The 27,698-nt window shown below is 36.9% G+C and overlaps 3 protein-coding genes and 2 long non-coding RNA genes across 13 annotated transcripts in view; 3 read left to right on the top strand and 2 right to left on the bottom strand.

Moving 5' to 3' along the window:
- Nucleotides 1-517: 517 nt before the first annotated feature.
- On the bottom strand, nt 518-1,515 carry AKH1 (adipokinetic hormone 1; the record flags this gene model as incomplete). The annotated part of the gene is given in 2 exon segments (NM_001111355.2): nt 518-685; nt 1,305-1,515. Coding segments are annotated over 2 exon segments (201 nt in total). The 3' UTR covers nt 518-646.
- Nucleotides 1,516-5,649: 4,134 nt separating this feature from the next.
- AKH2 (adipokinetic hormone 2) lies at nt 5,650-6,591 on the top strand. The gene is given in 2 exon segments (NM_001130893.1): nt 5,650-5,865; nt 6,263-6,591. Coding segments are annotated over 2 exon segments (210 nt in total). The 5' UTR covers nt 5,650-5,691; the 3' UTR covers nt 6,299-6,591.
- A 169-nt stretch (nt 6,592-6,760) lies between these two features.
- LOC101744220 (glutamate-gated chloride channel-like) overlaps nt 6,761-27,698 on the bottom strand; it is a 42,214-nt gene continuing 21,276 nt past the window's right edge. Inside the window, exons 4-11 of one of the 8 annotated variants that reach the window (XM_038011876.2) lie at nt 23,343-23,410; nt 16,882-16,951; nt 15,366-15,602; nt 14,496-14,630; nt 13,792-13,944; nt 12,681-12,952; nt 12,153-12,301; nt 6,761-11,795 (exon numbers count right to left, since the gene is read on the bottom strand). In XM_038011876.2, coding sequence (XP_037867804.1) covers nt 11,756-11,795; nt 12,153-12,301; nt 12,681-12,952; nt 13,792-13,944; nt 14,496-14,630; nt 15,366-15,602; nt 16,882-16,951; nt 23,343-23,410 — 1,124 coding nt within the window. In that variant the 3' untranslated portion in view covers nt 6,761-11,755. Of the gene's footprint in view, nt 11,796-12,152; nt 12,335-12,680; nt 12,953-13,791; nt 13,945-14,495; nt 14,631-15,365; nt 15,603-16,881; nt 16,952-17,699; nt 18,892-18,948; nt 19,020-19,708; nt 19,777-23,342; nt 23,411-27,698 lie in introns of those variants that run through there. The other 7 variants (XM_038011875.2, XM_038011874.2, XM_038011873.2 and 4 more) reach the window with 7 other exon arrangements.
- LOC134199183 (uncharacterized) lies at nt 7,699-12,389 on the top strand. The gene is made up of 2 exons (XR_009973561.1): nt 7,699-7,791; nt 12,112-12,389. It is a non-coding gene; the product is annotated as an uncharacterized LOC134199183 (long non-coding RNA).
- Nucleotides 19,207-23,602, top strand: LOC134199181 (uncharacterized). Of its 2 annotated transcripts, XR_009973559.1 has the most exons (4): nt 19,207-19,347; nt 19,427-19,559; nt 22,719-22,947; nt 23,385-23,602. It is a non-coding gene; the product is annotated as an uncharacterized LOC134199181 (long non-coding RNA). The 2 variants fall into 2 exon arrangements; XR_009973558.1 differs by having other exon boundaries at nt 19,336-19,559.

The raw sequence follows: 27,698 nt of genomic DNA, 5'->3' as shown, positions 1-27,698 counted from the left end.
TTTAAAAAAAAGGAGACTGTGACTGGCACTGAGTTTATTTTAAAGAAATAGTACAAACGATGTGTGTTTCCGCTACTCATGCCAATTCTGTTCTGCCGCGCTTTAGCAATAAATCGTCTTATATAGAGACGATGCACTCAAGAATGCCTTAGTCTGCATTATTATTTAAGTATATTGCGTTAGAATTGAGAAGCATTTGTAACAGAACCGCATAGACTTTGTCCCGTATACACGTCTTAAATTGGAAAATATCGAAATTGTATTGAATCGAATTGTAAATCTAAACCTTTCTCGAATCCATTTGAACGCACATAAAATATTCTTTAGAATCGGTCCGGCCGATTAGGAGGAGTTCAGTCAGGTGTGCACGCACAGAAAAATTACTTATTTATAGATAATAAATAATATAAAGGTATGTGGATGTATTGTACTGTTTATTTCCCAAATAAACAAATACCCACAGTAGACTGATCATCGGTACTACTAAGAATTTTATCAGAATAGACACGAGTTAATATTTTTAAACTGTTTTATTATTAGGTAAATGTAGCGTAGAACACTTTATGGATACATTTCAGTGATTATGAGAATATAATATAATGATTAAAAGGCATTTTGTCGGTGTTTCTGTTTCGGTGGTGTCGGCTTAAGGCTTCTGGCATAGCAGGAGTTTTTCAGCTTCATTCTGCAATAAAGAATAGATGCATTACATACTGATGAATAGATCTTATATTATTCTCTCTCTCTCATTCTCTTGTTAGGGTTAGTGTTAGCAAATTCTCTGTTTGAGCCCGTGAACTCATTTACCCGTATGTGTAGCTAGAATAGCCCTTCAGACTACCAACGAAGAGGTAAGGAAAAACTAGAATACTCCGCATTATCATTAACAATAAGCAACATTGCTTAAAATATCAAATTAAGTGATGTTTCTAATTTTTTTGTATCGAGCATTTCGAGAATTTCATTATTTCCAAACTGATTTAAAATATTACAATTTGAAACTGATATTGAATTGTATCTTGAGAGAGTGGTTTTGCTCTGAATTATGAATGTAATGACGATGGGCTATGAATAATAAGTATTCCACTCATCCCATCAAGTTCATTATGGATAAATAAATAACCATTATATTGACGCCAGGGTTAACCCTTGTACAATTGAATTCCTGCACAATACCGCGATCACAAGTGAAGTAGGAGACAATATTCACTTCACGATTGCTGCATCTTTGGATTTTGATAACCAGGGCTGTCAGCTCGCCGTATTGGGCCATTAAAACCAAAATAAATAAAATATAAAATTACCTGAATAAGTTTATAAATAGACGCCAAGGATTCATCGTTCCTGCAGGACACAGTGCCGGCGATGGCAGCCCTCTTTCCACCCCAGCTGGATGTGAAAGTGAGTTGGGCTTCGGCCATTATGAAGCAAGCCAAAACAAGGAATAGAATCGTGAATTTGTACATTTTTGGCTGAGGTAGTTCTTTGAGTGACTTCGAAACAGCTACTGATGATGATTCGGTCTTGACAGGGCCTTTTATACCCGCCTGAACAGTTGTGGTGGAAATTAATGAAGCCTTCTAGGTTCTTTCATTAGTTGGTGACGTTACGCTACTTAAATATGCGTCTGAATTCGACTGTGGAAAATTTTTGTTGCTTGCTTTTCTAAGGAAAATTGAAGGAAAATTTTGAAGTCGTCGTGGCCTAAAGGATAAGACGTCCGGTGCATTCGTGTTGAAGCGATGCACCGGTGTTCGAATCCCGCAGGCGGGTACCAATTTTTCTAATGAAATACGTACTCGACAAAATGTTCACGATTGACTTCCACGGTGAAGGAATAACATCGTGTAATAAAAATGAAACCCGCAAAATTATAATTTGCGTAATTACTGGTGGTAGGACCTCTTGTGAGTCCGCGCGGGTAGGTACCACCACCCTGCCTATTTCTGCCGTGAAGCAGTAATGCGTTTCGGTTTGAAGGGTGGGGCAGCCGTTGTAACTATAATTGAGACCTTAGAACTTATACCTCAAGGTGGGTGGCGCATTTACGTTGTAGATGTCTATGGGCTCCAGTAACCACTTAACACCAGGTGGGCTGTGAGCTCGTCCACTCATCTAAGCAATAAAAAATAAATAAAAAAAAAACTTACTATATTGTCTTAAGGAATCGAAAAAGAAATCGTCGTGGCTTAAAGGATAAGACTCTTGTACCTACTCGTATCGAGCGATGCGACAGTACCGATGTTCGAATGCCGCAGGCAGGTACCAATTTTTCTAACAAAATATGTACTTAGCCCATCTTCACGAATGTCTTACACGGTGAATGAATATTATCGTGTGATGAAGATCAAATCCGCTAAAATGATATCACCGCTCTGCCTACATCCGCCGCGAATAACGCGTGTTCCGGTTTAAGGGTGAGATATCCACTATACTATACAAATAAGACTTAGACCTCATGTGCTAAGGTGGTCGGCAGTATTCGCGTTCATATGTCCATAGATAATACACATAAATTAGTTATAGATAAGCAAATTAAGTATTCAACAAAAATATTTACGGGCGTCGGCCACTAGATGGCTTTGCTTCGATTAGTTAGTCATTGCTCCTGTTGATGGCAGTAACAAATTACCTATCCTATGTTTTATTTTTAATGAAGGATTTTGTAAATTTCCAGAAACCACCCATTGATAAAATTTAATCAATTTGTGTATAGCAAATAAAGACATGTATGATTCATTATTTTCTTATTTTCTGTGTTTAGTTACACAATAATTAAAAAATGCCTTAACTTTCACAATATATAAGTTTAGGATGCCCCGTTACAAGATGTCGATAGATTCCATACAAAAAAAAATTTTGTCTTAAGATATTCGTTCCGTTCCCCGCCAATACAAAAAAAAAATCTTTTCCCCAAAAAAATAATAATTTTTTTTTATTGCTTTTCGCGTCATCTGATAAGGAACTTGCTGACATATTCCGTAGAGTGGAGTATGAGAGTAGTTTAGTGGGGCTCTCCGTTTATAAGTCCAAAACAAAGGTCATGATAGTGGACAGGACCAGTCAACTCTCTAGAACTGGAGAGCTATCAGATCTACAATTCGTCAGCGAGTTCATATACCTCGGGTCCTTACTGACCAACCACGGAGGCAGTGAGGGAGAGATAAGGAGGAGGACGCAGATGGCCAAAACAGCGATGACCAAGCTCAAACGAATATGGCAAAATCGCAAAATCTCTAACGTCACGAAAATGAGACTCGTCCGAACCTTAGTTTTCTCAATCTTTATCTACGGGGCAGAGTCCTGGACAATTAAGGCATCCGAGCGCAAGAAAATAAACGCATTTGAAATGTGGTGCTGGAGACGAATGCTCCGAATTCCGTGGACGGCCAAGAGGACAAATAAATCTATCCTGGATCAGCTTCGCATCCGAGTCAGGCTCTCAACAATCTGTTACCAGAGGATCCTCAGCTACTTCGGTCATATTGCCCGCCGACAGTCAGATAACTTGGACAAAGTGATTGTGACGGGCAAAGTAGAAGGAAAGAGACCCCGCGGCCGATTGCCTAGCCGTTGGTGTGATCAAGTAACCGCTCTAACTGGGTTGCCAGTCGCAATCGCCATTCGAGCAGCTGAGGACCGGACGAGATGGAAACAGCTCACGAGACAGGCAACGGTCAAGTTTCAGGGACACGACCTTCAGCAATGAAGAAAGCGACGAAGAAGAAAAGATCGGTGGACAAGCTCGCTGGACAAGCCCACTTGGTGTTAAGTGGTTACTGGGAGCCTATAGACATCTACAACGTAAATGCGCCACCCACCTTTAGACATAAGTTCTAAAGTTTCAGTATAGTTACAACGGCTACCCCACCCTTCAAACTGAAACGCATTACTGCTTCACGGCAGAAATAGGTAGGGTGGTGCTACCTACCCGTGCGCACTCACAAGAGGTCCTACCACTAGTAAAAAATCAAATCACATAGTGGAAAATCAACTAAAAACTATTAAGGTTTAATCCTGCCCTATGAGATGATAAAGCTTACTTAGCTTTCGATTAGCTTGCTAGCCCTTAGCTAAAGAGAAGGAGTACGTTGTCTTAGGAAATATTCTAAGGCAGCGGTCGGAAACCTTGTCAACCAAGATATATACTCGATACTTCAGACTTATAGGTACACTATGGTTCTATATCGATATGATAGCTATCAAAGTGATCGATTATTAGACATATTGCTTCAGGAGCTTAACAGGATATGAAACGGTGGTAGGACCACCTGTGAGTCCGCACGGGTAGGTACCACCGCCCTGCCTATTTCTGCCATGAAGCAGTAATGCGTTTCGGTTTGAAGGGTGGGGCAGCCGTTGTAACTATACTTGAGGCCTTAGAACTTATTTCTCAAGGTGGGTGGCGCATTTACGTTGTAGATGTCTATGGGCTCCAGTAACCACTTAACACCAGGTGGGTTGTGAGCTCGTTCACCCATCTAAAGCAATAAAAAAATATATACTTATGTATGTGTTATCACACAGAATTGATATTTATTCAAAGAGTTATTTTTTTTAACATATATTTTTATAGCATTGTATTTAAAAAAATGTTTATTCGTCTCTTACAAGGCAATAGGTAATTTTTTTTGTTTTTTTTTGTTTTTTTTTTTTTTATATAAATCACGCCACGTTAACTGGTCCCGTGATAAGTTCGTAAAGAACTTGTGTTACAGGTACCAGATAACGGAAATAAATGTAAGATTTTTATTATACACATACATATATTTAATATACATCCATAACCCTGGAAAAGACATTTATATTTATCATACAAATATCTTCCCTTGGCGGGATTCGAACCCGCGACCCCCTTGTGTAGTGACCATGTCACTTACCACTACACCAGACGGCCGTTAATATTCCGTGCATGAACTTAGCATTTCGCGGAAGAGCTGTAGGCGAGGTCTCAAAGAGCCTCATGCCTGTTATCTGACCGCGACGCAAAGCTGCCATTGCCCGAAATATATCGGATCCCCGGATTCACTCTCGGTGCTTTTAGGACCCTCAATCACCGGGCAGCGTCCTCGTACTAAGCCATAGACACAGCCCACTGATTTTCCCTTCGGATCTTGTCATTGGGTTGCGATTCCGATCCGGTGGTAGATTCTGCAAATCACTGTTCTTTCTAGGGCTAGTGTTAGCAAACTCTCTTAGGTTGAGCCAGTGAGCTCACCTGCCCGTCCAGATGTAGCCGCAATAGCCCCTTAGACTACCAGCGAAAAGGTAGGGACAACGAAGGGAGTTCATGTCCCGATTGCGTTGAGTTAGTATAAAAACAATATTTACCCCGTAATTTAATTGGTATTTGTTTTAAAATAAATACAACTGCTTTAATTTCATATTTTAAAACAAATTATCATAAATTATCATACGCCCAAGGAAGCGGAAGGAAATTCCACTAAAATTCATTATTACAACAAAAAAATAATAAACAGATCCCCTCCCACAACCAATCAAAGACTCACCACAGCACAAATAAAATTTTCCAAGACATGTCCGTTCCTAATTTGTGCTATGGTTTCATTTGATTTGAGAATACATACAAAAAACCTAAGTTCCTAATTAATTTTGTTCATATAAAAGGCGTTACTCAGGTCTGATCATCATTCAGTTCTTAAAGACCAGAGAAGGAAGACATTGAAGACAATGGGTCGCGCTTTGGTACTTGTGTTGATTCTGTCCGCTGCCTTGTTGGTCTGCGAAGCTCAGCTGACGTTTACTCCAGGTTGGGGCCAGGGCAAGAGATCGGAGGCCACCGACTATAGAAACGATGGATGCTCCTCTGAAGATTCCGTTTATACTATTTACAAACTGATCAAGGTGTGTAAATATTACTAATGACCGCGTAATCATTTTTATTACAAGTACATATCTTAAAATTGGGACTTCATGATGAGAAGAGATCAAATGACATGATTTTCCAGTAAAATGGTGGGAATTTACTACGATTTCAGTGGACTTTTTGGTGGAACCTGAGAAATCACGTTCGCTGACTTTGTTTTGTTTTCTCATACTTCTGCTTTTTCACAGATACTAAATGATTAATAAGCCACAATTAATGCGCGTTTGGACCTAAAAAAACACTGAAAGTACTGAAACTGAAAATTTTACTGAAAGTAAAACAATTCAAAATACTTATTCGCGTTTTACGTTCCCGCCAAAAAGTATCAAATCCCTTTTGCTTAGTCAAAACTAACAAATATTTTCCTTGTTACAGAATGAAGCAGAGAAGTTTCTAGCGTGCCAGTCCTAAATCATATCGAACCCCATCGACGGTGCTCATTTAATCAACAATTTGTTTTAATTCCTTTGAGTAACATTGTTAAATAAGTTACGTAACTTTATCTTATCTTTATAAACATATATTACATAATTACTTACCTATGTACCTATCAATAATTCATCATTGTATAGATGTTACACAGATTATATTTGATTTAAATTTTTAATTCCTAAAATTACATTCAAAATGAAAACTTCCAAATGCATCATTGGAATAATTACTGTTTCAGAGAATTATTTTAGAAAATTTCACACTACGCTTTTTCTTAGCATTTAAAAACAGTTTATTATTCAACATTTATATTTCTTTGTTACTAATATTTTAATCAATTTTCATTTATTATATTATACCACATATTATGTAAAAACTATACAAAATTATCGACCATTACTAACATATTATAATGTGGATCATCAAATAAAAATCATTAAGGACGGGTAAATGTTTTATTAAAACCTCTTTTACGTGGCATCCTTTACATATTCCATTTTAAAACCATTGGGAATGAAGACAGACAATAGCATGCACGCATACATCCATTATTTACATTACCAATTACTGCAGAAGTCAATATTTCCGACATTTATATTAACAATGTATGTATTGCACTTTGAAATAATCTATTCGGGGAAATTAACAGTGAAGTGGATGTAATGTAAAATGTGTGCTTTGGAAGATTCACATTAGGCCTAAAATTATATATTTAGCTACACAAAAACAAAATTGAAATTTTCAAATTTGTTATCGCCGAAAAAACAATTTTAATGAAACAAATACCAATTTGACAGTTGAGTTATATTATAATTTGAGAGGTAAACTTTTAGGTTATTTATTGTTGAAAAATCAATTTTGTACGGTTACCGACCGATTTACGTGAGAGGAGTTTTTTTTATTGCATAGATGGATGGACGAGCTCACAGCCCACCTGGTGTTTAGTGGTTACCGGAGCCCATAGACATCTACAACGTAAATGCCGCTACCCACCTTGAGATATGAGTTCTAAGGTCTCAGTATAGTTACAACGGCTGCCCCACCCTTCACACCGAAACGCATTACTACTTCACGGCAGAAATAGGCAGGGCGGTGGTACCTACACGTGCGGACTCACAATACGTCCTACCACCAGTAAAACAAATCTTCATATGCAAATATGCGAGAATAACGTACGCACCTCTACTCCAGTTTTGTAATCGAAATGAGAATTAATTATCAAAATTAGCTGTATTTTAAGGGTCATTTTGAGGGGTGAAAGACTATTTATTTAGCTTAAGCGGCATTTTTGCAACCTTACAGGGGTCAGTCACTTAGTTTAAAATTATAAAAAAAAGAAATAGCGTAACAATATTTAGGGTTTTTTTTATTGCCCTTGTAGGTAGACGAGCAGCATACGGCCCACCTGATGGTGAGGGGCAGAGCCAAGCCGCTGCCTACCGTTGAGTACTCTCCACAAGCCTCAGCTCAAGGTACTTCTTCAGCTATTTGAATGGAGTAAACTTAATTGAAGTTCATTTAAAAACATCGAACTATTTATACTAATACCATTTTGTACCGTATGTTCCATGGGGAGTGCTCTAAGGAACTGTTTGAGATGATACCGTCATCTCGTTTTTACCATCGCACCGCCCGCCACCGGAGTAGAGCTCATCCATACTACCTGGAGCCGCTGCGTTCATCCATAGTGCGTTTCCAGAGATCATTTTTGCCACGTACCATCCGGCTTTGGAATGAGCCTCCCCTCCACGGTGTTTCCCGAGCGCTATGACATGTCCTTCTTCAAACGAGGCTTGTGGTGAGTATTAAGCGGTAGGCAGCGGCTTGGCTCTTCCCCTGGCATTGCTGACGTCCATGAGCGACGGTAACCACTTACCATCAGGTTGGCGGTATGCTCGTTTGTCTGCTCGGATAAAAAAAAACACGCCTTTAATTACAAAGATAAATTGCGTATTAATCGAAATGTAATTAAAATAAAATAACCTTTCACGACTCGATTTAACATCTCGAGATAAGATTCAAAGGCCTACCGCGAAAAAAACGATTCGCTCAGGCTTCCAACACACAACATTCACAGCCCAATAATTTAATAAGGACACATCTAAATTGTGTGATAATAGGTAATTAATATTATGATATTTTATAATTAAAGTTACTATACTAAAATATTAACAACCGAAAAAATTACAAAAAACCAAGGACGGAAAGAGAGAGAAAATGAGCACAAATTCTTTATTACCGGGAGGAAATTATTGTAATTAAATGAATAATATGTTGTTTATTCTTAAAAATATACAATTCTTCGATATCGAACACAGCGGCGTTATATTAATGATACATTCGGAATTAAAAACATGTAAAATATAGATCGAGGTGTGCTTAGCAGGACACGTCTTCACAGCCAAAGTCACATTGGAGACATGAAATTTGTTTATCAAGGGTAATCTCTGTGTGCTTAGTGCGAGTTTTTTAACTTCTCGATCGCGTAAAAGTTAACTCCAATTTGTATGAAGTTGGAACAGTGCTACTAGCAGCAAACATAGGGATGTTGGACAACTCCACGGAATTACTGTGCGGGTCAAAAAGCTATTGCACTCTGTGTCTGATGATCGATGCGTAGATTTATATATTTGTGTTAGGCTCCGAAATGGCTCGATCGTTTTGGACGAAACTTCCAAGACGTCTTCAGATTGATCTACCCGCTGATCTTGTATAGTTTGGTAGAGATCGAACCAAAGTCAAATCAAAGATCGACTAGCAAACCAGATCGAGTATGGTTAGTGTTGTGTAAAGCTACCCTTACCTCACCTTACTTTACCCTTAAGCTATAATATTAATTCAAAATATTTTTTTAGGAAATTATATTGAATTTACAAAGTGGTATTCACGTAATTTTAATAATATTCTTCTCATTTTTTGTATTGAATTTTAAAAATATTGTTACAGACTGATGTACATCTAAAGTTTTTTAAGCTGTACATTTCCTTCAAACTTCAAATCTCTTGGCTACGAGCTATCAGTATACTAGTTTATTACTAGAATAGACTGGCTAACTCTAATTTGCTTTCTGTTCTTCGGGATACGAACATTTTATTTGCAAAGATATTTAGAATGAATTATCGGAGTTCTATAAGTTAGGTATAAAAAGTATATATTTTCACGTCTGCTGCTGCTTTTAGTAGTTTTATATAGCAATGTCCAAGAGCTCTCAGGATCACACTCAGCTTATTGATGTGTAAATAATGTGATGTTAAATAATTATAAAAGGTTGAGTTTGAAATATTTGACGCGTTTTTCGTCTTAACATTAAAGATTGGAACAATGAGACATGTCCTGTTAACCCATACAAAATATTTACAGGATGAATCATTAAAAAGTGTAATTCAGATAAAATTCTAACGTTATATCTATACAGTGAGCGACACAGGTGTAGAGTTTTTTAAGCTCAACTATTTACACTTACATCAGCCACTATACTCATTAAAAATGACAAAATTTAATATGGGAATCGCCAAAAGACTAAAAACTTTGCGAAGCATGCGGCTGCTACTGATCTTGTTTATTTGAATGCTATGTTTAATAATATCATATCTTTAAGCATCTTTTAACCATAGCGCGACTCTGGATTTTGTTCTTCGGATTCTCCGTTCTAACCCTAAACAATGTGAATAGAATCCTGAGCATTAGACTGCTTGTGCTCCGGGTATTACGAATGTCATCTTCAATCGACGGTAACAAGTTTTTAGATGACGTGCTGTGGGCTCTCATCTCCGAGCGTAATACTAAAGGTTATCTAAATAAATAATTTCCTATATTCTTCCTTTTAGATATAAAGTGTTTATTTGTTTATATTTCTATCATTAATTATGAGTTTAGATAGAAAATTAACTATCAGATTCTAATTCAGTGTTTCGGAGATCTGAAATGAGGTTTTCAAATTAATTTCAGAATTTGATAATAGTCGCAGCATGAATCAAAGGTAAAGTTTTATCATTTTCAATGAGCACTTCACTTAGTCGTAATTTAAATGTACTATCTAACTAAGCCTAACTAAGAATGATTATTTTAATACTTGATTTTTTATAAATTCCTTTTGTCTCATAGACGAGTTTTACATTATTAATAAAAAATCCTACCGTTAAATTTTAAGTTCTAGATTTAATGAAGTATTGAAATTAGCTATTACCTAACGTCTATTAAAGTTACAATATTGAGCTCTAATTTCTATTAACGTGACAAGAATTTTATAAATTACCGGAATCATAAAATTGAATGTTCGATAAATTTGTTGTTTGAGAAAGATCTCTTAGCAGAACACAATAAAGATGAAAATGAACAATCAAATTGTTCAAGTAGTACTCGAACTCAAAATTATGATTCCGATTCTGGTGAAATTATAAACAGCTAATGATCATGTTTTTAAACTAAATGAGTTACCTATATAATAACTGGTCTTACGGCGCTACTGACATACGTACAATCATTAATGATACAATCATTAGAGTATTTGGGATCCGTTCTGGTAAAAATTATCGAAAATCCTCGTATTTTATATTCCTTAACTTCACTATCGAATGTAAAATGATCTGCACGGTTCTGATTAGACCGAATTTTTTTCTCTCATAAGATTTTTCAGTCGCGAAACGTTTTTATCGCGGACCGGCTGTCAGAATTTGTATGAGTCTCTTAGGTACCCTCGTTTGTTACTTTTAGGAAACCATTATTCGAATCGTATATTGGGATTGAATGTTCCGTTTTCTCATAAAACACTCACAGTTTAATTCTTTGTTTAGTCCGAGTCGGCTGAAATACCATCTTAACGCAATTTAGATGCAATTTGTTCTTTATTTACACCTTTCACGGACTTGGTATTACGCAGACGGGAAAAATATTTAGGTAGAAATATTTAGGTTTGGCATCAAGGCATTTTCTATGTTCAATAGCATTGAAATAACGAGATAGAGTGGGACGTGGTGTCGTATTAAACAGCCTAAGATTTTTCACCGTTTTCGAATGAGTTGAACTGATTTATTCTGGATCAAGTTCATTATTGGCCTAATTGGGGGACGCGAATTAGATAGACTCTCATTATGTCCAATAATGGAAGGGTAAGTAGGTTTTGTATGTAGTCAGTGAATTACAGAGAAGTGTGCTATAGTGCATGCCGTTACGACTATGACTATCAGACAGGGGCGATCTATAATTTTTAATCACTGAACTTAATTTTGAGATTCCGCTTAAAATTCGGGACAGGTTAGAGGGGAGTTGGCGATGCGTGGTCGACACAGGACAGCCCTATCTGCGGAAGGTGCCGGAGCGGGCGGGCGCGGGCCGCAGGAACAGCGCGTAGGCGAGCGCGAACAGCGCGTAGGGCGCCAGCACGGCCACCGCCAGCCGCGCCACCTGCCCCAACCCTGACTCCGGACTCTCGGAGAATCACTTCTCTTCCTCCTCGTCGCGAAACAAATATGTTGACCTGGACAGTCAGAGCTGAATTATAGACAATTAGATTAACACGCTAGTAACTGGCTAAGATATTTTTTTTTTAATGCCCTTGTCGGCATACGAGCATACGGCGCACCTGATGGTGAGTGGTTACCGTTGCCTATGGATTTCAGCAATACCAGGGGCAGAGCCAAGCCGCAGTCTACCGCCTAATACTCTCCACAAGCCTCGTTTGAAGAAGGACATGTCATAGCGCTCGGAAAACATCGTGGAGGGGAGGCTCATTCCATAGCCGGATGGTACGTGACAAGTAAAAAAAAATTCAAAGTCAAATTTCAATTCATCAGTACGCGGAATAACAAGTATACAAGATAATAAAAAGCCTCACCAGTAAGCCAAATTGAAAATGGCGAAAACAAGAGGAAACGTGATCCTGGAGATGACGTCGATCCTCTTGGAGCGCGTGGGAAACTTGGACATCCAGAGCCGGCAGCAGTTCTTCCTGGGCTGGCTGATGTGGATCTCGCACTGCCGCATCTTAGTGTCCACGCCACCGCGGACCAGAGGTTTCTGTTAGTTGCAGACCAGTCAGGGAGAACGAACATAATATATTTCCAGAATACTATCTTCGTTATTTTTACTTAGCATCGTAAATTCTAGAACTACTTGAACCGATGATTATCTTGATGATTATATTGACATTATCTTGACACAGCCACTGAAGCAACGAATAGTCTTGGACTGTATTATTGAGACGAGTACTCTCAAAGCGTCTATTGACTAATGGCGCTGATTAATGTGATCGGTAGTAATGTTTTAAGGATGTTCTTCAGCAACAAGTAACCAAGCTCGGATCTGTGTCTACTGGAGGGCAAATTTGCAATCAACACGAAAAACAAATTAAAGTTGATCTCACCATAGCGAAGGTGGCGTTGCTATCCGTGTCCAAGAGATCCGAGGCAGCGTCCATACTGGCGGCCTCCATCTCCCGTCTCGTTTTTTTCATGTTCTCTCTGTGCATGTCAGAGCGAGACGCATAATTGACGAGGGCGAACTCCAGTAGAGCTCCAAAGACGAAGGTCAGACAGACTCCCGTCCAGACGTCGATGGCTTTTGTATACGATACCGGCGGTAGGGAGGCGTTGATGCCTGATGACTGAGTGGCCATTGTCAGCAGGGTTGTCACGCCTGGGAATGGAAATTTGTATTAATAGTGTCAGTGGCGAATTTTTTTAAATAAAAAGTCTTCGATGTTATTCACTAAGCCTCTTAGTAATTATCTATATGTATATATAAAAATGAATTGCTATTCGTTAGTCTCGCTAAAACTCGAGAGCGGCTGGACCGATTCGGCTAATTTTGGTCCTGAATTATTTGTGGAAGTCCAGAGAAGGTTTAAAAGGTAGATAAATGAATGAAAATGCTCGGAATGAAATTAAAAATAACAATTTTGTTTTTCCTTTGATGTGTCCCCCGTCGGACGGATTCCTTTTGGTGGTTTTAAGTTTACTTTATACAAAAGTTTAACTAGGTCTTTTATTTATCGATTGGGGCACTACAAAGTCTGCCGGGTCAGCTAGTAAGAAATAAATACTAAAGGAAATACAGTTTCTAATGTAGATATATACTTTTGGCTCTCTACTGATTACAATGGTAGAGATTTACCTGAGAAATGCTTGATAGGAAATTTACTACACTAATTTAATTTTAATTTACCTTTTGTATTACCTTTGAATAGGATGGCGTTCTTGAAAAGATATCTCATCAATGTTAAAGTTTTATGGTCTCATCGGAGTATCTGAACGTTTCCTTGTTCGTGATGGGGAGTCTCCTGATAAGACCGTTAGCCTAATATTCCAATTTGAAGGTAAAAACTATGGCACATAAAATCATTGAGAAAAAACGTTACACCAAAATCTCTAAATAACGATTTATAACGATAACGATTACGATAATAACGATCAAGGACCCACATATTGTAACGATTAAGCTTAATATTTAGATTGACGTAATTGATGATTTGGTACCAAGAGAGACTCGGGCCGGGACTGCTCCCTGGTCGAGCCAGAAGGAGACCCAGGAGACGATGACGAGCATGCAGCACGGGATGTAGATCTGGATGAGGTAGTAGCTGAACTCGCGTTTGAACAGCAGGTCTACCTTCAGGCAGCTGTATTCGCCTGTTTTAACAATATTTTCATTCTTAAAAATGTTCTTTAAAAAGGATTTTATGAGGATACATTATCAATTTTTTTTATTATTGCTAAAATGTGTTCACGAGCTTATGGCCCGCCTGTTTCTAAGTGGGTACTGGAGTCCATAGACATTAATAGCGTAAATGCCACCACCCACATTGAGATATGAGTTCTAAGCTTTAGTTCGATAGCACTCGTACAACAGTTGTCCTTCAAACCGAAACGCATTAGTGCTTTGTAGCAGAAATAGACAGAGTGATGGTGGCTACCCGTGCGAACTTACGAGACGTCCTACCATTATTAGTTTTCATAAGCAACTTAAAATTGTGGGTTCGATTTTTAGTACATGATGTTATTCCTTCACCGTGGAAGTCAATCGTGAACATTTGTTAAATACGTATTTGTTCCATTAAAAAAATAGGTACCCGCTTGCGGGATTCGAACACCGGCTCAGTCGCATCGCTCGATACGAACGCACACAGCGTCTTATTCTTTAGAACACGACGATTTTTATCTTTTATGTATTAAGTCTATACCGGTATTAGTCTTGCTGTTGCAATAATCGGTGCGGAACTTCTCCAGAGTGAATCTTGGGAGATGGAGATTCTTCACGACCTGGACAGGATCGCCTTCCTTCCACAAGAACACGAGGTCGTCCGTGGTCCAGCCGTCTAGAATTATATACCTCTCATCAATCTTGTAGGTTGTATGGAAGAAATCGGCCTTAGCGTTAACACTCCACAATAAATTTTTGGTATTTAATGTTTCAACTTCATATTGGTTTTCAAAAAAGCATCCTCTACTCTCTACTCTACTCTAAGCATGAGCAGTAATGGACACCAGTTTTCTACTGCAGTAGACGGGCTGAAGAATGACACCACTACATATGACTGGGTACCGGATTTTGCGATCTTAATTTGAGAAATACCAATCAGTCGGTTCAAAAACGAATTTCGTTTTCAGTATAGTCGAACTGGGTAGCTGAACAGATACAAATAGTCAAATAACATAGTTGTTTTAATGTCCATTTATTTATTAGTTAGTGCTTTATCTGTGAAGGCCATTCACGTTTAGTATCGGTTAGAATAGAAATACACAAACAAACAGACGTTAAAATGTTTGAAAATGAAAGAATAACGTGATCGCGGAAAAGCATTTTAAATATGGCGACTGACTCACGCCATTTATATTTATTTGGATTTAAATGAAAGAATCTATCGGCACGTAGTATTCACAATAAATTATTAAAGAGAACATCAGTTGAAAAAACAAACGAGAAAATAGTACTGATCTGTTTTACCATTACCTATTTATATGTATGTAGCACTAATTACAATTTGAATGGTTCAATTCACCAGATTCCTTTGGCTTTGTGCCAATAGATGTGTTAAGAGCGAAGTACTTACAGCTGGCCATCCTCAAGGAGCAGGTCTGCTTGTCCAGCGGGTACAGCTTGAGGTTCATGGGACACGACAGAGTGAGAGAGATACGGATGCTGTACAGGACGGTCCCGTTCGGAAAGATCCTGATGTACACGTTGGGCATGATGATGTTGTGAAAGTGGCCTTCCTTCTCGTTCGAGAAGAACAGGTCGGGCATCCAAACCCTGTTGGCCTCGGTCAGGGTCAAGTATTTGAGACGACCTGGAGATAAAAATGAAATCTAAGTCGAATGGGTATATCAGCGAAAAGCACACGACTGGTCCCTATGAAATTTGTTAAGCCCATTGATTTCTGGCTGAGGTATATTGTCTACCTGCCTATTACTAACTAGACTTGCTTATCGAACTGTACATCTGCGTTCATGGAACAAGATCTTGACATCCACGGAAAAAGACGCATTAGCGTTCGTAAACCACATAGACATTTATTGTTTTTAATTGAGTCTGGTAACCAACTAACTCTAGGCTGAAGTAAGATCGTATTACCATTTCAGCAAAAACCATGCGCTATATTGTTGATTAAGAGATAGACTAAATAATTACAATATATCATCATCTCATCATCTTCAATTCTGTTGGTTCTTTTGTGGCACTATGTGGTTAAAATCACAGTTATTGCCTTTTATCTCAGTTTTTTTTTATTGCCCTTATATGCAGACGAGCATGCGACCCACCTGATGGTGAGTTGTTACCGTCGCCCATAGGACTTCAGCAATGCCAGGGGCAGAGCCAAGCCGCTGCCTACCGCGTCATATGACTAATGTCTCTTTATATCAGATGAGTAAGTAAGTACACGGCCCGCGTGATGGTGAAATGTCACCGCCGCTCATGGACCAAAGCAATGCCAGGCACACACTCAAGCCGCAGCCCATTGCTACCTGCTCTCGTCAAATAACGTCGAAGAAAATGTTCATTCCAAAGATCTCTGGAAATGCACTATTGACGAACGCATTGATTCCAGATACTATGTATGAATGTCTCGGCTCTGTGATCTATGTCCTACCGACATATGGACTCGGATGATCGTTTAGCACCAGACCTTTATCTTTAAAGTCACATCAAACTTCTACTTCTTGACCTTATCCCACTATATCGAGGGGTGAAAGGTCATTAGGTTTAACCGACATTTTTGCATCTTTACCTTCTGTAAAGTCACTTAAAGTATCAAATTTGGAGTAAACTTAATTGAAATTCAATTTAAAGCATCCAACTGTTGATGCTAATACCAAATAAAATGGGCCTTTAATTACAAAGATAAATGTCGCGTGTTAATCGAAATGTCGCTTTCACCCCGCGATATGGCGTCGGCGCAATATGCCCTCAATTTCCATTCAATTTTCTATCATGCGTCATCTTCGCACCCATACCCTTTTCCTCTTACACACAGTCCTTTTAGGACGTCCCCTCCTCACATTACATAAAAGACATACCAAATCTCTCGAATATATTATGTAAATAATGTTAAAGTCAAAATCGTTCACCTCCTAAATTGTTAAACTTCAGTCTCTCGTCCAGCCATTGTTCTCTGAACGTGAGTTGCACAGAGTATTCCTGAAATAAGTTCACATTATGTAGTTACCATCACAGATTACGTGTTCTATTTAAGTACATATTGTGAAAAGCCACATCCTCTCGTCTATCTCGACAAACTATTTCTAACTGCTGTTTTGTATGTATCATTATATATTCAAAAAAACTATTCAAAATGAACTCTAATGAGCTAGATAGTGGCGTTGTAACTTTAACTAATTAAATTGATATTAAATTAAATGAATGCGTTAGTATAGTATTGATTTAATTTTATTATTTATATTATATTATATTGACGTGAGTCGTATTTGTGCCAATATCCTGTCACGGTGCTTCGTGTATCTTAATGAGAAACAAACTCTTACGACGCGTACTGACACAAATAACTGAGTCTTCATTTAACACTAAACAATAGATGACATCAAAGGTTCAATAGGCCGTAATAAACGAGAAACAAATCAATAGGATCGAACCTTTGACGTCACGGAGCAAGTCAAATGAATTATTATACATTAAAGACAGTCAAAGCGAGCAAAACCCACAATAATGATAACATGCTCGTTCCGAAGATAGCTTTTGGAAACGATTTTCGATCTGATGATGCGGAGTAGTGATAGCGCTGACTTTGATTGATGGGTCGCGGATTGAGGGTGCCCCGGCGGATAGCGGGTCAACGCCACTCGCCCTCCAAAAGATAACTTCTAGAACTTTCGACGGCGCCAGCCAAACAACGCATGCACTTCAAGCGAAGCGACTTAAACGAACTCACCGTCACCAGCATTCGTCGGTGGAATGTTTGGACACCTTCATGCAGGCGCATTCGGCCAGTTTAACTAGGGCTACAAGTACGTCTAGCTGCCGCTCGTGGGGCGGAGGCCCGGGGCCGCGAGCGAGCACCGAACAGAATGCGGGCGCGACGCTACTCCCGTATGTTACACAACACAAATTCACATGAACAAGACAATAATATAAACATTTAATTACAGTCAAATAACACGACCAAAATAGTTTTTATTATATATATATGTATATATATAGACCCCATCAACTTAAGGAATGCGGGTAAACAAATAAAAAGCATGATTGTCGAAAATTAAAGTGTTGAAAATTAGAAATAAGGAGTGTAATGATGCGGGTGCGGGCCGCAGTGATGTGGTCGGATGTCGGTGGTGAAGCTAGGTCGTCTCCGCCGCCCTACAGCCCCTAGTGCAAGAGATGTCGCAAGAGATGCCCAATTGATGCGCAATCACACAGTCTGGTTGTCTTTCGGTGCAGTTAATACCGGTTGCAGTAAGAAGCGGTTCTCATTGCTGCGGCAAACTCTGTGCTCGCTACGCTTTAGTAGATATAGTGCCAATTCCATCAGTGGTGGTGGATATTTCGCGGTTTTTTTTTTTTTTTGTACAAGTTACTCTCTTGTGGGAGGGAAATTAAAACGTCAAAAAAAAAACAAATTATATAAAAACAAAAAACACAAAAACAAAAAAAGAAACTCAACATTACAAAATTTAACAAAATCAATAATGTAATCGTGTACGATTTTTGAAATGCAAAACTTTTCGGTTTTTTTTACACATTAAAAAAAAAAATTTGTTTATTTAATTTTTTGTTTGTTTCAAAGCGACATTTGGTCAGCGCGGCTCCGCACCACGTATAAATTCACAACCAATAATAATTATGTCGACCGACAATAAATACAAAAAGAAACGTCAATCGTGAATCAAAAACGGACAACCTAAGTCAACGGGAACACAACATAAAGGTGCACAAATAAAAACAAACCAAACACGAACACATAAATAAATAATACGATAATAGCTTGAGAATATTATATAGCACAGTGCAAATTATTATATCGCCAAATATTCACTTTTCAACGGCCAATTTTATTATAAAAAGTTTTTTTTCGTATACTATGTACATATATTCCGTTGCTATTAAGCCAGAGAGAAAAAAAAAAAAACTTTGTTTTATAATAAAACTGGCACAGGTTACAGCTTTTACTTGCAACCACTCACCATTTTGTAATCATCTATTTTGCTGATGGATCGCAGATACATGTTGACGCGAACTAACGTTGGCGCATCGCCTTAATGACAAACAAAACAATTATCTTTTATTAACCGCTTCAGAATTAAAATCATCATACCCTAACTACGTATATATGGGGCCGTGGCGGTAGTAAAACAAAACGAATTATTTTTGATGAAATGTCAGATGCTAAAAAAAAACTTTTTATGAAACTGAAGTGTATAGGAATCGTTGTTGTCCATTTCCATTGACGGAAGCCTCCGAGATGATGTCACAAGGACAACCAGCCAGTCTAAAATACAAACCAAAAAGTTTGGGTAAAAAAAAAGTATAATTAAAAAAAAAATGTATGTTTTCACTAATAAACAGAAATCAATCGATCGACGGTATGAATTTGTCATGGTGATTTTTAAAAATTTTCAGACAATCATAATTATTATAATCATTACGTTCGTTCAACGATAGGGCTCCGCGACGAGCCCAGGGCGGGCGCTTTGCTAAAAACAATTTTGGTCGTCAACGCCAAAGGTGGAATCGAAGGAAAGAAAAAAGAAAAAAATATATGGAAAAATATACAAAAGAATTACACACATGGCGGGTAAGTCTCTCCTATTGCAATTACACAGGAGGGAATTGCCCATTCATTTGACTTGTCGTTGACCGCTTTTAAATAAATCATAATCACAAATTTCATAAATTTTTAGACTAGACGCGGTTCGGTACGTCCTTGTTTTGTTTTGCACTTACCATTGTGACGTCATCGATCTTTGATATACTCCTGACAAATATATTGACGCTGACTACCGCTGGCCCATCTATGTACCAAGCAAAATCACGAATAAATCATATTACAGTTACAACAGTAAACCCTAAACATTACGTTAAACCGAAAAATGCTCTCCGCCCTTGAAGATGCTTACGGCAAACTCCCCTCGTACCGTTTCTCGGACCTATGACTTATTAACATGATATAACAATTAAACTAATATACAAAATAAATAATACAGAAAATAAAATAGGTACGTGATGAACGAACTGACAAACAAGGCAAATAATTGTTATTAAGGGGCGTATTAAAACAAAAAGCTTTTAATGTATTTTAATGAAGATTGACTTATTTATGGGAATTTGTGTTAGTGTGTCACAGAGCGGGTCGTAAGAGACAGATTTGTAAAAAAAGCATATTCTATATTTTTTAATATATTTTATTTATTTATTTGTGGAGCATAGAGTTCGTAAGAAGAATAAATAGCCCTGTATAAAGAATTGAAAAAAATAATAATGAATTTAAACTGAACAGTAAATTTTTTGGATAAAAACTAATGAGATCATAATATTAAAAAAATAAAATAAATTGCCAATGTGAGTTTTAAATAAATAATAAAAAAAATATAATAACTAACGTATTTAGGTTGAATAAGAATTTACAAGTAGCGCGTGTTTTGTCGCAGGACTTCGAATAAAATCAAACATATACATTTATCTATATAATCACAAATCTATCTTAAATAGGTTTTGTTACGTTTTTTTAGATTTCAGTTAAAAAAAGAGATCTTAATTACGTCTGATTACGTATATGTACGAATTGAAAATTCAAATTACATATTCTACGTGCTGTTTAAGAAATAATTCAAATCGGCCAAGATATTCGAGAGAGTTCCAAGGGTTTAAATTAATTATTAGATGGATTTGTTGTCCCTTTCACACCGCAGGTGTGACGTCACGCAAAACATGCGACGCTCTCTGTCTAGCACGAAAACGTATAGAATCAGTTTTCAGTTTTTATGTGTTTGTACGAGTAACATCTTACTGTTGTTCCTCTCGCATCAGCAGTTTAATGGCGGTAACATTACTTTTATTTTTCGTTATTTGAATTTACTACCGACAAACGATTTGAAAGTTTGGTAATATCATGAAAAAAAAGAGTCAAATTCACTATTTATACAAAACCAAGGAGTTCACTGTTCGCTAGCGGAGCGATGTGAACCGGAAATTAAGTGTTTGTTTCATAGACGTACTCAGGATCCACTTTAGTGTACTAAAATGTAGCATGTTCTTGGTCGATACTGATTTCGTCATTTTGAAATAGTTTGTTAATTTTGATTTTTAAGTTATTTTTGTATTTTATTTTTTTTAGTGCTTAGGTGGGTGGATGAGCTCACAGCCCACCTGGTGTTAAGTGATTACTGGAGCCCATAGACATCTATGACGTAAATGCGCTACCCACCTTGAGGTATAAGTTCTAAGGTCTCAGTATTGCATGTAAGTCTGTCAAGAAGAGGCGTGGTAATATATTTAAAGTATAATTGAATATTACTCTAAACATGTACCTACAGCCTTAGCAGTATGCTTCAATTCACTTGTTATTTCAAAACATACCAAATGACTGATTTAGATTGTTTTTATTTATTCAGTCTATGTCTGTTTTGCCGCCATTTCGTTTTCTAACAAACAAGCAAATAACAAACTTTGTTTTGTGTTACATTAAAATGCTACGGGATATTGTCTCCGTCTTTCGTAAGTCGTAGACACGACTAAAACAACTTTTTCGTTTCAGTCTTCTCATCATATTACTTCGGACGAATAAGGAAGCCTTAGTCGTCCTCGAGGACTGTAAAGTTCTAAAAATGAGTAATCTTCGATAATAATAAACACGAGATTTAAGCATAAAAATAAATTTAATTAAGTTTAGCTACTATTAAATCTACAAATGAACACATCCTAAATCTGAATTACATATATCTTTGTATCAGTCAGAAAGTAAAAAAAAAACTTTGACATTCTGTGACATTTCATTTAATACGTATTTTCAAGATGGCAGACGGGCAATTAAAAAAATTACATTCGAAGTATTGTGGACACACTTTGCGTCCATAATATATTTATTTCCGAATAACTGGAAACCTTGGTGGTTGTCAAGTCTCGAACCTAGGCTGGGTTGAGAATTACTAGACCTATTTGATCTATCGACTATACAGGGTGTCCCAGAAAGAATGGATAATCCCGAAACACCTCATAGTAGAGCTATTGGGGACACAAAATAAATAAAAATTCTGGAATATACAACAGCTACAAATAACTGAAATCCATAGGCTTTTTGTTGTTATAATATTCTACTTGGACTATACTAAGGAATATAAAGGAAATCGTATGAGTAGCTAGTGTAATTTTTTATAAAAGTTCATCTGAACTTAAATTTTAATAATGAAATTTGGTAAATTTTATTTTATTTTTAATGTGGCTACAACCTAAGAAATATATTTTTTTATTTTTTATTTAGAGTCCCCAATAGCTCTATTATGAGGTGTTTCAGCATTATCTATTCTTTCTGGGACACCCTGTATAACTAAAACAACAGCAATATACGAACATCAATTTAATGACTTGTGGATATTTCACAAACGAAATGATCGCGTGACAGGCCGAAACAACATCGACTCTTTTAATGGAACTGCATTATTGCGCTGACTAATCATTATAAAATGATAAAGACCAACCGTAAAATTTTACCGAGCTATAGGTACAACAAAAGAAAACGTAAATATAAACTATTCAATTAAAATTTAATCAACAAAATATGCTTTACGATTTATCTATTGATAAAAACCAAAGACAATAAAACTCGGTTCTTTTTTTTTCAAATTTTAATCACGCCCGCATTCGTACTACAAAAAAAAACTGTCAAAACGAATTAAAAAAAAGACAATTAGTTAGAATTGGCAGTGTCTGCTTTCAAGATTCTAGACTTTATTTACAGTGAAAATTTGGTTTAGTTTTCAAATTCACTCGGATTTCCGACGAGCGAACGACCCACACAAGTACCTGAATTGTAAAACTCTTGAAAGTCAGAACAAAGCACGCTAACAACTACACTTCAGACAAGGGAGGTCCCTTCGTTGGCATCAAGAATTTAACAATGGACAGTAACAAAACATGAAGCTAATCTTTATTCAAAAATTATCGGCATTGACTGGCCATTATGGATGGTAGGTATTTAAGGTAAACATTTTATACATCACACACACAAGTTTTATATTTTCTTATTTAAATTGGAAAAAGCTACAACTAATTACCTCGTTATTAATCGATCATATTATCAATTCGACAAAAAAAAACAACTACAGTATACTCCAAATCAGAGATTACAGATAACACATAAAAATATTTAAAAAAATAAAAATTCCCGCCAATTTTTTTCGAAAACATATTGGAGCTGCTTTAAGTATTATTTTTTTAAATAGCTACGACAGATTCGAAAGCTCTGATTTGAGTTACTCTGTATTTAATGGTCAGCCATATTGGTGTTAATTTTAAAAGTTATTAAAATGAAATTATTAGCACGTACGCTTTCTAAGTTTATACCACTAGTGTAATTACTAACCATTTTAATATCACTAATTGTCGTTATGCTTCTCACAAACAGGTTTATATTAACGACGGCTGGGCCATCTGCGGTAGTAGGTTATAGATTAAATAATTAAAAACATTAAGCAGAATGTACCTGCACAAATACCCATAAAATTTTATGTATTTGGAAAACAATATCTTTCCAGTAAGAGAACATTATTAATATGAATATGTAAAATTAGAAAATGAACGATTAAAATTACTATATCTGTTTTGTGTAATTTTTTCAAAACAGATACGACTTTTTCTTCGACTATGTTCTTACAATTCGAATTATGTATTTGATGTCTGATTCGTAATAACCTTAAATTTTTATTTTATTTTTTATTGCTTAGATGGGTGGATGAGTTCACAGCCCACTTGGTGTTAAGTGGTTACTGGAGCCCATGGACTTATACAACGAAAATGCGCCACCCACCTTGAGATATAAGTTCTAAGGTCTCAAGTATGGTTACAGCGGCTGCCCCACCCTTCAAACCGAAACGCATTACTATTTCACGGCAGAAATAGGCAGGGTGGTGGTACCTACCCGCGCGGACTCAAAAGAGGTCCTACCTTCAGTAAAGACGAAGAAATATAGATTATACGTTCTCGAAACCTAAGCAGTTACCCAAAACAATCCTACTTAACTAATCTATGCATATACCCATATCGATTTAATAAGTGTGTTATACTTCGGATCCACGAATACGGAAAAAAATATTTGGTGGACGGCGTCCTTTTTCTCTGAAAACCTCGTTTATTGGAAAGAATACTGGCAAACGTATTTCTTATAGTCATTGTTTTCCAGCACCGCTATTCGTTTTCCGGTGTGAATTGTTTGATACATTATTATAAAAATACATTTGTTTGACACTTCGATCAACAACAGTGTTTGGCGAGCTTTTTTCATGATTTCGCATTTATTTCAGTTCACTATATTTCAACGCGAGCACTGTGTTGCAAGCACACTGATCGGGAATGGCCAAGGATTCTTAAATTTGCGTTTCAAAAAATTTATAAATACGTGATTGTATTATTTATGAGGACATTTAGAAATAGTCTAAGATTTCTCCCTTAGTCGTGCTCCTCATTTTTGAGGGTCATGACTATCTTCAACTGTATCTTTTATCCTCTTAATATCACGCCATCTTGTCCAATCTCCGGTCACTCCAAGAGCTTTGTAAGCGGTGAGGTTGAACGTGCTGTGAATTACATTAAACTAATGCATCGGGCCGTGGCCACGTGCCATCATAGTACAAACTCCAAAATTATTTCTTCATACAAAAACTAACACAATTCACCCCATTAAAAACAACATAAAATATCTTTAGTGGCTTTTTAAAATGCACAAACAATATTTATTCCAAATTACAAATCTTTAGATAATATTTTAAGTCTCATCAATTTAGGATGTCCATGGGGTCATAGAATCTTTAAAAAGATGTTCATTTTCTGTTAGGCGTGATACTGTTTTATCATAGTTTTTTTTAAATTATTTACGGCCCTCGGTTACAAGACGTATTAAATACAAAGTTATCTATGGTATTTTCAGCCTATTTTAGCTAGCACTAATAACTATATAATCGATTGTCATGTTCACGGTACGGTTCCATTACTATTCAGGGTTGGCGCCTTAATTAATTTAATATATATGATCGACCCAACGCTCCTAAAGCCGTTAGTTATAGTATTGTTTATTTTAAGCTTTCGAAGAAGAATCTTGAGCATTTAATTATCCTGATGTCACGTTACAAAAGTTTATTGGTAGCTCTTCTGAGGCCTATTATAAAAACGTTTTGTTAAATTTATGGTGGAGATAGATATATATTGTTTATTGCTCAGATGGGCGAACGAGCTCACAGCCCACCTGGTGTTAAGTGGTTATTGAAACTCATATACATCTATAACGTAAATGCCGCCACCTTGAAATTATAAGTTCTAAAGTCTCAGTATAGTCACACCGGGTGCCCCGCCCTTCAAACCAAAACGCATTACTGCTTCACGGGAGAATTAGGCAGGGCGGTGGTACCTACCCGTGCGGACTCACAAAAGGGTCTTACCACCTGTAAATTATGAAGTTAATTTCCAGCACTTATCTATTGTCATTGTTGATAGACGGTATGCCCACCTAATGGTAAGTCGTCACTATCGCTCATGCAAGTCACGGAACTATACACGGATATACACCAAATCCATCATCAGGTTGATTTAGCATCCATCTCCTGCAGTTTCTAAAGAATCTATCTATTTACGTTAGGACATTAAAATCTGCATATAAAAATCTAATGCCCAATGAACAACAAAAAAAAGAATGACATGAAAAAGGTTTTTTTTTAATTATCATTGCTGTGAACAGATTCTTTGACAATTAACAAAACGTTATTGAAATGTGATAAATCGAAGGAAACTATGTGAGGATACAGCCATGGTTCGCACAAAGATTAATGATTTGAAAATTTACGACAATAGAATAAAACGTCGATTGAATACCTCGTGTTAGACCGAAACTTCTTTGTTAATGGCCAGCGATACTTTTTATTTAAAATCCAGCCTGCACGTACTTAATAACAATCCTTCCAAAATTATGTACTCCAAAAATAAGGCAATTTATTCCTGATTGCTTATTTATTATAAATAAATAATATAATAATAAATAAATATTTACTAACAATCACGCCACGTTTACTGGTCCCGTGATAAGTTCGTAAAGAACTTTTGTTACAGGTTACCAGATAACGGAAATAAATGTAAGATTTTTATTATACACATACATATATTTAATATACATCCATAACCCTGGAAAAGACATTTAGATTTATCGTACAAATATCTTCCCTTGGCGGGATTCGAACCAGCGACCCCTTGTGTAGTGACCATGTCACTTACCACTACACCAGACGGCTGTTAACAGTTATTGTTATAATCATACATGAATGGTAAAATAAATGTTGAAACTAAATATCCAGTCGAGAGAAATATAAACTATTCAGGCTTATTATGATGTTAGAAATTCTCTAAATGGTGGTACAATTTTGCTATTGCCTTAAATGTGTGACGTATCTTTAATATATTACTACGAATATGTGTCAGAATGAGAAAATTAAAAACACATCACTGCGATTATCCAAGTCAATTAGCGGGCTTTTTTTACGGAGCATTTAAAAAGGGGTGCATTAAATCATTTAGCTAATTGTCAATCCCGGCCAATTATAATCTATGTAAATACTTACTAACTCGCTTTTTTGTATTTATGATCGAGTATATTTTCCTTATCATTTTAATCGAACTTTCCGGAGAATTAGAGCATTGAAATTTTGTAGATGACGTAATAATGGCTCTCGCATATATGAAAGATGTGTATGAAAGTACAAAGATATATAGTATTTTTATTGTTTTAGGCAGACGAGCATACGGCCCACTTGATGGTGAGTGGTTACCATCGCCCATGGGCTTCAGCAATGCCAGGGGTAGAGCCAAGCCGCTGCAAAGAAACGTGGCAAAAATTCAACACCTTAAAACGTAACAATTTTTTTCTGATACAAAAGCAAAACTGCGTAGCCTGCCCGATCAATAGGCTAATTATCATGGCTTAAATGGACCCAAGTCGTATCTGTACAATTTTAACTGTGACGATAGCCAATTGTATTTTTTTTCTTCAAAGGGATAATTGATTAAACTGCCACAAATTTAACATAAACTGACTACGATCAATTAGTCGACGAGTATAAATGACAGTTCAGTTGAGAATTTGGCGCTCGGCCCTAGATTTATAACGCTCCAGTGACAGTGTTAAAGACGCAGCTGTCACTTCAAAGGTATTTTACGCGCCTCAATTATTTTTTATCAACTCTGGTATACCACGGGAAACGTGACTCGTCAATTATCACATAATTATGTATTAATATATCGCGGGCTGAAAGGATATTTAGGTTAAGCGATATTTCTCTTTGTGATTGTCCGTTTTATTTGGTATTTGCATCAACAGTTCGATGATTTTAATTGAACTTCAAATTCACCATTCAAATAGCTAAAGAAGTTTTTTTTTATAATATATTTCTTCAAAATGTTAACCTTTAAATGGCTCTCCTCTGAAAGTGTCAATTAAACCAAACTGCTTTTTACTCCTCGATAAGTTCCTCAGACGGCAATAGAAAAATGTGCCACACATGCTGGGTATTGTATTGACTTCATGAACGAGAACTGTAACTAACACCTACAGGAGGGCATAGACAAAGACTATAATTATTTTCTACCGAGAGTCATAGATCTACAGCGGAAAACTCTTCAAAAACGAAGAGCATAATTGCAAAGTTGGGTACGAGGGAGGCATAATAAGCACGCGTCTTGA

Source organism: Bombyx mori, chromosome 7 (genome assembly GCF_030269925.1).
Source record: "Bombyx mori chromosome 7, ASM3026992v2".
In the NCBI taxonomy this organism is placed as follows: Eukaryota; Metazoa; Arthropoda; class Insecta; order Lepidoptera; family Bombycidae; genus Bombyx; species Bombyx mori.
The sequence above is the reverse complement of the archived record's forward strand: the minus strand, read 5'-3'. Positions and strand labels throughout refer to the sequence as shown.